Raw genomic sequence first — 12,652 nt, 5'->3', positions numbered from 1 at the left:
GGATGAAGAGGCAATTTTGATATCAATATCATGATTCAGTCTTTGAGACTGAAGGTGGTGTTCCTTCATTTATGCAGATAGGTCAGAGAGACAAGCTGAGATTCATGCAGAGACTGTGGTGGTCCACTGTATTGAAGGCTGCTGAGAGATCCAACAAGATAAGAACTGAGGACTGACCTGCAGCTCTGGCTGTCCTTAGGACTTCTGTCTCAGAGAACAAGACCATTTCAGTGGAGTGGCCACTGGTTTGAATCGAGGAGATTGTTCTGTGACAGGAATTCATAGACCTGCTTAAAGACTGCCCTTTCTGTGTGCTTAGATAAGAATGGAAGTTTTTTTCAGCTTCTTATTTAAAAAGGGTATAACCCTTATCTAAACAGGTGAGTTCATTCAGAACCACTGATGGAAAGTAACATTTACTCAAGTAGTCCACTGTACTTAAGTACAGTTTTGAGGTACTTCATATTTCCAGTTTATGCTACTTCACACTTCCGTTTCAGAGGGAAATACTGTACTTTCTACTCCACCTCATTTATTTGACAGATTTAGTTACATTTAAGATAAGTATTTGTCAACTATCTCTTAAACTACAAGACATTGTTCAATATTAAACCTGTAGTTTCCAACCTTTTTAGCCTCTGATGTCTTATAGACACCAGTGTGTAAATCAGGGTGACATATCAGATGACTATGAATTGATAACAACTCCACCAAACAGTGATTTTCCCTCTAAACTTCCCACATGATTTCATATCAATAAATTTTCATGTGAGCCCATATCTCACCAAAAAGTCCGATTAGAGAAAAAGTACAAAACTGAAAACAAATTTATTTATCACAACTTTGTTTTTTCTTCTTTCCTCTCCCATTAATCAACTGACGACCCCTTCAGATTTGAAATATACTAACTATATATTAAGTAGTACAGACTAGCTCCGACTACAACAGTAACATGCTGCTTATGCACTGATGCTTCAGTATTAATCATCTAACAAATAATATATAATAATATATCAGTGAGAGGGACCACACTGTTTATCAGTTTGATGAATTTGAGCAACCACAAACAATGCAAACCATAAACATTTTGAGAACTAGTGATAGTGTTTCCTAAATAGAAAATCACTTCCTTCTCTCCATCTGCACTGACATGATGTCATATGCAAACAAACTATTCACTTCAGGTTGTTTCCAATTACAAACAAGAAATGTTGTCCCACCCTTTCGTAATTTGAAATGTTGTGTTTTGTGAAATAACCCCCAAGGCCACCCTAGGAAACAATAAGTATAGCACATTGCAGTTTTCTACAATAAAGCTATTGACCAGATACAGCAAAGAAGATGATCTTTTTCAGTTTTTATGGGCTGCCACACTGACTCTAGCTTCAGGACATCAGATGAACAAACAAAGCATAAAGAGAAATGGCAGCTGTGAGGAGAGGCTGAAAAGACCATGTGAGTGGAGCAAGATGAAAAGTCCTTTCCTGAGCCCCAGCTAGTGCCCCAACTGCCCCTTAACCAGTGATAAGATACCTCTTCTGCAGCAAAGGTTTAAGGAGATAGGACACGTGTCTGCGTTGTATTAGTTAAAAGATGAAGATAGATAATCTGTGTCTAGATTAGTGGTGGATCCCATCAGGAGCACCAGTTCCTGGGCCATCTTGATAATATAACAAGCATCCACTTTGGCCTAAATTATTGTTTCAATCCACCCCTGTGTTAGAGAGCTAGATTCTATGATTACAACTTTTTGTCAGCAGCTCTATTCACAGTTGGAAATGCAGAGCAAAGTCTTGGAGAGAGGTGGAGAGGTGCAGGTAAAATATATTTAGTTGTCTGTCTGCACAGTTATAGTCAAATAAATTAGTCTGCCGCATTCTTTACTCTCTCTGGAGCAATTCTGCAGTGTGCACCATATACTGTGTGCACAGGCATATATGCATACATGCACACACATACAGACAAAGAAACACACATAAAAGAAAATGACCCCCCCCCCCCCCCTCCCAACAGTTTATTTGCATAATTTTATACCATATGTCCCACAGCGAACTGAAAGGCAGAAATATGAGGTTCAGTTACCAGCTATACCAGCAGGTGGTGACATTCCCTCATATGAGCTGATTTAACTACAGTCTGCATCTACACAAGAGGAGCCACCAACAGAGAAGGACAACAGCCTGGTTTCATATACAGTATGTTTCACAGTCCAGTCAGACACACTTTGTAAAAGTAGATGAAAAGCTCAGTGGTTATATTTTCTGTAAAGCTCACAGGAATTAAGCATTTAAGTGAACATTTCATTTATTATCAACTTTCATCATTTATATATCTCATTTATCATTTTCATATATATATATATATATATATATATATATATATATGAAAGTAAGTACCTCACACAACCCTGCATCAAGAGCATCTAGCAACAGGATGTCCAGTGTGTCATGTCTGCTGTGCACCACCAAAGGTGAAGATCTGGGATGTGGAAGGTTGTCTGTCCCATGTGTCCTCCTCCTCTGACAGTGGAGCCTCCACTCCTCCCTGGAGATCACTTCTGTGTCAGTCAGGCGGACCATCCTATGCTTCCCTTCCAGCTAAGCCCCAATGAGATGGCAAGCATGATGGCATTGAAGATGTAGCCTCATCAGTCCTGTCGCCATCCTGGACAGGCCCACAGAGCCCTCAGAGCAGGGCACCTGCCCATACTTATTATCAACACTGGTAACCCAGATGGCCATTGTCAGAAACGGCACCAGTGAGCTTCTTCATCACCTGGACAGAAAGAGAGAGAGAGAGACAGAGAGAGGTTGATAATGTTGATATTTGTGTGTGAATTTAATGCTGTAGTGTAAAAGCAACTATAAGAACATAATAAACCTTCTTCTTACATCAGTGACACTCTAGGTACTCACTGGCCATGAGATACCAGCTGTCAAAGTCCAGGACCCTCCACTTGGTCCTGTACAGCCCAGCCATTCATCAGACTTGGTATGGTATGAATCAGACTGAAGGACTTTACCTTGTTGGCTATCAGTTGGCCCTCACTGAGTCCATGTCCTCTCTTGCTAATTCTAGTGGGAGACAACCAGGTTAACGGTGTAGCCCACATCATTCTCAAGGATCCAGTGCAAGGTCTTGCCTTGGTACTGAGTGGACTGAACCTTCCACCAACTCAGGATGAGGGTGGCGCTCCCAATGTCACCACCCTCGGAGGTGGCATGGGCCCAGGTCTCAGCATCCAACTCCTGTTTTTTTATTTTGTTCTTCATAATGAGGGTCCCATTAAGGCCCCTCCTAAATGTCAGATGTTCCACCTAAACAGAGAAAATGAACATCAGAACTGCAGTAATACTTGAAGAAAATACGAATAAAAGAGGTTCATGACTATGAATAAATGACATGTAGTTATGCATTATATTCATACTACTAGTGTTACGATTTGTACTAATTTACAGGCTTGGAACCCGGAGTGGATTCATACACGGACAAGCAAGTGTAATAATAATAAAATTTGTATTACACACACAGTTTTTTCCAGTCAAGAGTATTTAGTGAAAGCTTTGTAAAAAGTGTACCATACCATAACTGTGTCTTAGTAGTGATTTTTTTAAAAAGTAGAATGGCACGCTATAGTTAAATTCAAGAATAGTTTAGTATAGTTTGACCTTTCTTTCTTCTGTGTGAAAGGAGTGTAATAGCAGTGATATAACGGTAATAGTAGCATAAACTGTAGCTTAGCATAACTGGAAAGAGTATCGAAGTGGTTGTGGTTTCTAGGGTGCATCTAGGTGGTTATTAAAGACTCATAGGTGGTTATGACATAGATAAATATAGATAAAAATATATTAGCAGATAACTTGTGTACTAAATTGTGTTTGTATTCTGTGTTTGTAGCTGTGTTTGTGGAGGAAAGGAATAACCCAATGAAGGAGGGAGCTTATCTGTTCTACACATAATTTCATTTTATGTTGCTGATATAATTGAATGAAGTCTGGGGAATCTAAAGAGATGCATCAAAGAGATGCTCAAAACCGAGACAGTTAATTTTCAAAACACACAAAGCACATTTGTCTTGTGATATCTCATTTGTTTCCATAGAAGGTCAAACAGCATTTAGCAGTTCCTAAATTGGGAGAAAACAATATTCTGAAATGCACTGGCCCCAGAGGCCAAGTGTATGTAAATTCTATCACTGACAAAAAACCCATAGAGTTAGTGAAAAGAAAATATACACGGCAAGATAACAATTTGCATATTTTATAAAAATGTGTTCCTATTTTTTTCCAGAACAAATATTTATTCAGTCCCTGAGCAGCAAAAACAATGCACTCATTGTTTTTGAGCAGTTCTCCTTTCACTGCTACCACAGCATAGTGAAAGTGAAGTACTACTTAGTGGTGCTGTGACAGAGTCTGGGGTGTAGCACATTATACAAAAACACCATCTCCAGTACATTTAACCACATCTGTGATTTCACTTTGATTGAACATATTTGCTATATTCATAAGAATCAGTACAAGTTAACTCTTAGTTCAAATAGTTTGGCAACTTAATCTTTGTGGGATGACTCAGAACATTTTGATGTGGCTTCAGTTTCCCTTCACTATCCTTGACCCAGATACAGTAAAATGTACATTTACAACATACTACTACTGTACCTGCTACTTTTACTGCCAGCACTGCTACTTCTACATTTACTGTGGTTCTGCTAATACTATTGCTGATCTAGCTTCGATTGTTTTTTTTTGCTTTTTTTACAGAGTTAAACATCACCCTACACTGCTGTTATTGAATAATACAACTAAATACAGTACTTAATGCACAATAGTAATAACTGTTTGCTTTTAGCCATGAAATAAAATAGCATTGTGACAGCTGTGGTTTAGAGCTACTTTCCCTGCCTTCTTTCTTCCTCTTGCTTGCAAGCACAGGCAGTTGCAATGATAACTGAATGTGACGCTTCAGGCTCTTTATATGAAATTGTCTAAATAAATATGCGAAGAGGACTCATGGCCACTGCAGGTGTCGTGAATCTTGTCATCTTTCATCCCCCAACACAAATACACAAAGACATAGACATATAGCCAGACAGCACATGTTTACAAAAAACAACAACCCCCTCCCCAGTAAAACATAATTGTGCTCTTTATAAGGGAAAGAGCAGACAGAAATCAGAGGGAGATGGAAAATAGGGGAGGTTTGAAAGTGAGAATTTTAAAGAACGAGTGAAGGAGACAAGAACAGGAAGAGAGAAAAAAAGTGTCTAGGAAATGAGAATACAAAGGCAGAAGTGCAAGTGGTTCGTGTTAAACAATGTCATGAGAGAGAGCAATGGAGGTGTGCAGGAAGAAATGACAGCAGGTTTGACTCAGTAGACAACGAATATACTGAGGGAAGAGGAAGTGATTTAGGCTGATGAGAAGAAGTCCACTGTTAACAAGCAAGTGAAACTTACAGCTGAAATATGGGGTGAGTAATTTTTCTAATCACAGGCAATGATAATTCACTTAAAACTTTTTTCTCCCAAATCATTTTGAATGGCTCATGCATGGATAACTGAAATCATGCAGAACGGTACTTTTTCCTATCAACTTTACATTTGTGTTTGCCTGACAAGATCTGTAGCTCTGACTACATTTCCTGCTGTCTGCAAGCGTCTGGAGCTCATCGCAGGTGTTCTGTTCTAATAGTTGTCACACAAAAAATAAAAATATAAGTGTTGGATGATTTGTTTCCCCTGTGGACAACCCTAAGAAAAATTTTGAGCGGGAACATGATTTTGAAAAGTTAAACAAGTAAAGTATCATATCAATGACAGGTGAAACATTGTAGTCCATATAAGGCAGCACTGCATCGAGCACAGGAAGTGGTCAAAATATGAAAACCTTTTTTGCAGGAAGTAAAGATTTCCCACAGGCTGCAGATTTTGCAACAACAAGCAGACTGAAAATAATTCAATTTAACAGTGACTCATAGAGTTAAAAAATAAGTATTTGATGTACTGCTGCAGACGTTTTCGTTCTGTTTTCATACATTTGCCTAAAACCTTCAAACTAATACAATTCAAATACAGGCCTTTCCGATCTTGTATCATCATGTGAGTGTGTGTGATTGAAAAGCATGCATAAAAAGTGCTGTATGAATGTCTGAGTGACTGGATAAATGTGGCCTGGTGTAAATCGCTTTCATTGGTCAATAAGACTAAAAAGCTCTATATGAGTGCAGTTATTTTGCAGATTCATATTCATACAAAACATGTGATGAAGATATGATGCAGTGTTCATGATTATGCACATGTGTGCACAGTTAAACTCAAAAAAAGAATAAAACGTTCCTGCCAACAAATTATACTGTTGATGCTTTAATTACACTTTCCAGATAATCTTTATTTTTAATTATGTGTAACTTTGAGTGGTTAATGGAGCATGGTTAGCTTATGGTGTTACAACTCTTTCTCAAGTAAAGGATCTGAATACTACAGTGCTTTGCTGTGTCTGGTACAACAAAAATAATTACATCATATCATGTAAGACTTTTCACTCAGTTTACCATACAATACCTTTCTCCATACCTTGCTAATATATTTTTATACAAAAACCCTTTTCATTGAACAAAAGAATAAAAATGGATCCATCACATGTTAGATCACATCCTGGGTACACGAACGCTTTTCTTAGTTCTGCAATATTTCCATGTCTGCCACTGAGAATTCACATAATGAAAATTTCATATTTACAACAAAAAATTGTCTTGCATTTAAACATGGATGTTAACAGAGTAAAATAGCAAAAAAATGTTTGTAAAATTCTTTGGTGGTAATTAATTTCTTTTAAAGAGGAAGCCTATTCATAATGCATTTACTTTATCATAACATTTCTCTGCCTTAACATGATAGGCTTCTTTTAACAATAAAACATGTTGATATCAGTATTAATTGGTATCAAAAACCAAACCTTTTCCTCTCATGCAACCTTAATACATATTCATGGATTACCTTTTTACAACCAGCTGTGCACTACTACTACACTACATAACACTACACATTTCTTTTGTTGCTATCCACTTCCTGCTACCATGTGGTCTTTTCTTCTACTCTGCATCTTATCACGTTTTTCTCATCATTTCTCCCTTCAACAGTGAGTCCAGTATTTGTCAGGTGAGGGCAACAGTCATGCTGTACGACGACAGCAGTAAGCGCTGGGTGCCTGCAGGGTCTGACAGTCCCTCATTCAGTCGTGTCCAGATCTACCACAACCCTGTGGCCAACACCTTCAGAGTTGTGGGCCGCAAACTGCAGGCCGACCAGCAGGTACAAGAAGACAAGAAAAGTGCTCACACACAGCCAAACAGACACTCACCTTCAAATATATATCCTATGCCCTAACCTATGAGTCGTAAATCTTCAGTAGAGTTACTATTCCTGTTCATGCTAGGTGGTGATCAACTGTTCCATTATCAAAGGGATGAAGTATAATCAGGCCACACCAAACTTTCACCAGTGGCGTGATCCCAAACAGGTGTGGGGACTTAACTTTGGCAGTAAAGAGGATGCTGCTCTATTTGCCAAGTCCATGATGCATGCGTTAGAGGCTCTCAATGCACCAGCAGGCACAGGTAAACACAGCAATGAAGGAGGACACATTAGATCTATTTCAGACAGTCTGAAGTGTTTCTGTGTGAACTTAGTCCTACTACAAGAATTCTATTTCTATTTTGTAAAATAGTGATATGTGCCATGACAATGACATGTTGTTTGAAAAAACATACTTTATCCAGCAACATGTGTTGTGTTCAGTAAAAAAAAAAAAGTGCTTACTATTATTTCCAGTGAGTGAAAAATGTCATTTATCCATAGTGTCACTGTAAACCAAAGTCAAATATGTTTTCAGAAAATTATTCTTATATTATAATATAGCAGCACACATAAGATTTAATCAATAGGATAACTCTGAGTTCAGCGCACTTGCCAATTATACACAGAAATAATGTTTTTGCTCAGGCCCAGCTCAGAATGAACCCTCTGCACAGGAACTGGAACAACAGAGAAGGTACTGTTCATTATAAAAGATATTAAAACTGCAACTCATGTAGTTTAATCACTAATGGCTTTCTTAGTCTCTTTCAACTAATGGTAATGGTACAATTTTCATAATGTGGTGAAAAATGCTACACATATGCAATGCAATGCAATGCAACGCAATGAAATTTAGTTTACAGAAAATCCTCACATTTGAGAAATTGGAACCTGTGTTTGGCTTTGATGACACATAAATAAGTTGATGATTCATCAGCTGTTCCAGAACATTAAGTTATGAATTATCTGTTGATCACTGGCCAGACTAGAGCGTCAGAGGCAGGAAGAACAAGAGAAGGAGCATATGGAGAGAGAGAGGCAGGCCTCCGCTGCCGCCTCCACCCCTCCTGCTCCTCCTGCTCCTCCTGCCCCACCTGCCCCACCAGCACCCCCACCACCTCCAGGCCCACCACCTCCCTCTGGACCTTGCCCACCTGCACCTCCACCACCCCCTAGTGGGGGCATGGCCCCACCTGCACCGCCCCCACTCCCTGCAGGAGGAACTGGAGGTGGAGGGGGAAACAATCTGGCTGCAGCTCTGGCAGGAGCAAAACTGCGTAAAACAGTCAAGGTAGATGCAAATTCTGTATGTATATATGTAATGCATGATTTTGGGGTCCATGTTCTTGTAAGTGACAGACTGAATAAGCTGTCCAATGGGCCAAATCCTGAGTTGACGTGTTTTTGTGTATCAAGGATGAGGGAGGAGCAGCGGCCCCAGACCCCAAACCAGCAGCATCATCTGGTGGAGGTGGAGGTGGAGGAGGTGGTCTAATGGGAGAAATGAGTGCCATCCTTGCTCGGAGGCAAGTTATATTATTAAGACAGATGTCTGTGATGATTTGATATTACCAACTTCTGAATGCCCATAATTCAACTATATTACATAGGAGGAAAGCTGCTGACAGTCCAGCTGCTAAAAAGGAAGAACATCGCAATGTAAGTGTTGTGTCATTGATCTCATGGTTTACTGGATTTTTCTCTCATTATTCTGTAGTATTTGTCGAATGACAAGTAAGATTTAAAATATGAGTGCATGATAACTTTGGTTTGTCCATAATGACTACAGGACAAGTCCAACTCCTCAGCATCTTCTGGACCAAGAGGTGAGTAACAGCACTGTCACCCTCTCTACAGGACTGTAATAAAAACAAATAAATTATTAGTATATCCTCATTGTTAAACAACATACTACTGTGAAAATGTATTTCACAAAGAAACCAAATAAAATGTGCTACTTTAATTATTTATTCTTTGTCATCAACCACAATGTTTCCTTACACCTTAACATTGCATGGTATGAAGAAATACATTTTAGGGTAAAAAGAGACCAAGATTCTATCTAATGGCCATGTCCTATAATAATACAAATAATCGTATTTCACTAGAAATCAATGAAAAGCCCAAGGAAAAGTCTGCCACTATGTCAAGGTAAGATACTGCTCCATCAAGCTTTCACTGTGACTGTTAAACTGACACTTTTTAAAACTCCATCAGCACTGTTCTGAAAGATCTATATGTGTTTTTTTTGAGGCCCAAATCTTTAACCAACAGTCAAAAAGACACCAGCCCAAGTCCAAGCTCATCTGCTTCTCCCTCTTCAAACTCCTCTACTACCCCAGTGTCCAGGTACCAGTCCCTACAGTCGACTTTCTGGAGCCACTGTATCCGTATGCTGTCCTGAGTTGCTACTTCTTCAATGTGCTCTGCTTTGTATGCTACCCACAGTATGAACCAGTGAAATGAGCTCTGCTGTTTTCATTAGTGGCGTGCTGCTTGCAAATGACTCACTACAAGAAATAAAGCACTTGACATTTAGTGGTTTCTCTCTGAGCCTGTAATTATAGTGACAGACTTTTGAGCTGCTGAGGTGACCTTCAGTCTCCTGTTTCACTGCAACTTGTTGCCACAACAATGCCCTGCAAATGAATTATATTTCTGTCTTTACAGCATGAGCATGAGTTTTAGCTTGTGAAATCTGAGTATCAGAGCATTAATGAGTATTGATATGTTTCTATAAACTCTAGTCAATAAGCAGAAGTGGACATTTTGAAGGCAGTTAAATTATACTCGCCACAGGAACTTTGCTCAAATGGCTTTGTAAAGACTTGAGGAAGTGGTTGCTCTTACTAAAACACAAGCAGCTGTTGGGATGATGGCAGATGATCCATTGTAAAACTGATTACATTTATTGTTTGACTGCTGCTGTTCTGTTTCACTTTATAATATTCTTTGTATCAGTCTAAAACAAAGTATGCTGCCTCTGCTGGCCAGCTCTCTCTAAGAGAAGGCCTCCTTGATCTCAAGGAGTCTGTTTTGGTCAACATGTATTTTTCCGTCTCAGGATGAAGGTGGTGAAAAAGAACTCAGAGGGTGCAGGAAGTGATATGGATATGGAACAAATCAAACAGGTTGGTTCCTCTATCTGCATTTGAACAACTCTAATAACAGTGAAAATTATGTGTTGTGACTTTTTCATAACAGAATATTAACTTTTAAATTCATTCAAAACCCCATATAATATCCTGTATGCCCTGGAAATGGTGTGGCTTTTGCTTGTGATGAACATAGATGGTAAAAACAATGTTATGTCATAAGGTTCTGCATCGTTCTGCAAGCACAAAGGAGTATTGACATCAAACCACAGACTGTAGTGAGAGACAGAATTTTCTGTCTGGGCTCCCTATTGTGATTTTAATTACGATGAAGGATTTGTCAAGAAAGAACTTTTTGATAGCGAGGTCTTGTGTTATTGCCTGTATCTGTGTGTTTGTAGGAAATTCTTGAGGAAGTGAAAAAAGAACTTCACAAAGTTAAGGAGGAGATTATCACAGGTGAGGTCCAGCTTGTGCAACTCTATTAATATTTGAAGAATGATTTTGTGTTTAACCTATATATTATTGTTTTTCTTTTCCAGCACTGATCAATGAGCTACAAAGTGCACAACCCAAAGGTGAAGATTCCTGATGTACTGAAGAATAAATCATGAATACATATGAAGATTTTTTTCACCCAATGCTCAGGCAGTTTCATGTTTTTACCCAACAGAAAGCGTTATTTTTACAAGCTCAAAACAGGCAATCCCAACATGCTTATCTATATTTATAATTGTGTCTTCTTTACTAAACTTAACTAAAATACACTGAAATAACTTGGTATGTTAATGCTTTAAGCAGCACATTTTTCCAAAAAAAACAGCTACTTTTGAATCTGTAGTGACCTGTTGTTTATAGTGTGATAACATTATGTGTGTTCATATTATCTGGAGTACACTGTATTTGAATGCTCTATGGATAATAAATTAAGTCAAATGGTTATTCTGGATAATTTAGCAAGAACACAAAAAAATATGACTTGAAAATAAGCTTTACAGTACAGCAATAAGTGGTTACTAAGATGGTAATATAGTACAGTACTCAACATGTTCATGTTCCGTGGTCTATGGTGGAATACAGGGGTCGGCAAGTCAGTTTGGCTTCAGGCCAATTATTTCCTAACCCATTATATGGCGGGCCAGAACATAATCAAAGGCTAATTTTAAGAAACTGATTGATAACAATGCAACTTCAATTTACTTCATTGTGTGGCCACAGTCGCATATATAGGTTCGACTGATTCATTGAACTTGTGTTATTTTTTCATATCACATCACATGTTCGCTATTTCAGAGGTCTATCAAGCAAGCGACAGAATCTTTAGAACTTCCTGATAGAACGTTTCATAATAATAGCTAAAAGCTTGTTTGAAAATAAAATTGCAGGAAAAAAACGAAAATTCTTGCGCTTTTATTCTGTAGAAAATCGCTAAAGAGGAAGTGATTCTGTGGGTAACTGTAACTGCTATGACGGAGATATACTGTACAACCAGGCGTTGTTCGCTGCTCCTGATGTGACACGGTTGTGTCTGTCATATACTCTCAACGTGGATAAAAGTAATAAGCATCTTCAGGTGGGGGTAAATTCTCTATTTCGACATTAGCGAAAGCTTGACGTGAGACTATCAGTTCGATATTTTAAGATTTAAAAAATGTAATTAAATTAATTTAAAAATATATAATAATCTGATTTTTTTAATATTATCAAATTCATCAAAATAATCTGGTATTATTGCTGGGGGGACAGTTTTGGCCCGCGGGCCACCAGTTGCCGACCACTGGTGTAATGGAAGACCGCTCAATACAAGACGTTTTGATTAAATTTAGGCATATTTGGCTTCTTTTTAGCATGGCTGTTTTTGCAGTGTGTAAAAAACAATTGTCAGGGTCTGGCCTGAGAGTTTCCTTGATTTGTTGCCCCAAAGTCACTGCAAGTTACTATAATCCTTGGTTTAGCATCCTGAAAGGGCCTAGAATGAGCACTGATGTCCTATTTGGTGATCCAGGATATATACTCCAAATGCTGCTTTACCAGGACAGGTTCTCTGGAACCATTGGTTTAGATCTGTAGCCACAAGCCGCACATGTATTTTTCATACACTATGACCGTGTTCACTGAATGTCCCAAAGACAAATGTATATGTAAATCTATCTAAATCAGGCTGTGGCAGCAGCCATTGTGAAATAGATAGACAGTATAC

At 38.6% G+C, this 12,652-nt stretch overlaps 1 protein-coding gene across 2 annotated transcripts; it reads left to right on the top strand.

Annotated features, from left to right (window-relative positions):
- Nucleotides 1–5,308: 5,308 nt before the first annotated feature.
- LOC139608046 (vasodilator-stimulated phosphoprotein-like) lies at nt 5,309–11,197 on the top strand. 2 transcript variants are annotated; one of them, XM_071461500.1, is made up of 13 exons: nt 5,309–5,472; nt 7,141–7,312; nt 7,437–7,617; nt 8,003–8,051; nt 8,342–8,648; nt 8,774–8,883; nt 8,968–9,016; nt 9,147–9,183; nt 9,466–9,508; nt 9,611–9,706; nt 10,422–10,488; nt 10,854–10,911; nt 10,995–11,197. In XM_071461500.1, the coding sequence occupies exons 1-13, from the start codon at nt 5,468–5,470 to the stop codon at nt 11,042–11,044; spliced, it is 1,224 nt and encodes a 407-aa protein (XP_071317601.1). In that variant the 5' UTR covers nt 5,309–5,467; the 3' UTR covers nt 11,045–11,197. The 2 variants fall into 2 exon arrangements, with proteins under 2 accessions (XP_071317601.1, XP_071317602.1); XM_071461501.1 differs by having other exon boundaries at nt 5,332–5,472; nt 9,632–9,706; nt 10,995–11,191.
- The last annotated feature ends 1,455 nt before the right edge of the window (nt 11,198–12,652 follow it).

The sequence above is a fragment of the Trachinotus anak genome, unplaced genomic scaffold (assembly GCF_046630095.1).
Source record: "Trachinotus anak isolate AG129_WGS33_773 ecotype Australia unplaced genomic scaffold, CSIRO_AGI_Tana_v1 ptg000024l, whole genome shotgun sequence".
Taxonomy (NCBI): domain Eukaryota; kingdom Metazoa; phylum Chordata; class Actinopteri; order Carangiformes; family Carangidae; genus Trachinotus; species Trachinotus anak.
The sequence above is the reverse complement of the archived record's forward strand: the minus strand, read 5'-3'. Positions and strand labels throughout refer to the sequence as shown.

What these genes read in the sequence shown, in the direction of transcription:
- LOC139608046 (XM_071461500.1), top strand. An exon ending in AACTGCAGGCCGACCAGCAG is followed by an intron (nt 7,313 to 7,436) that starts GTACAAGAAGAC and finishes TGTTCATGCTAG; the next exon opens with GTGGTGATCAACTGTTCCAT. An exon ending in AAGTCTGCCACTATGTCAAG is followed by an intron (nt 9,509 to 9,610) that starts GTAAGATACTGC and finishes GTTTTTTTTGAG; the next exon opens with GCCCAAATCTTTAACCAACA.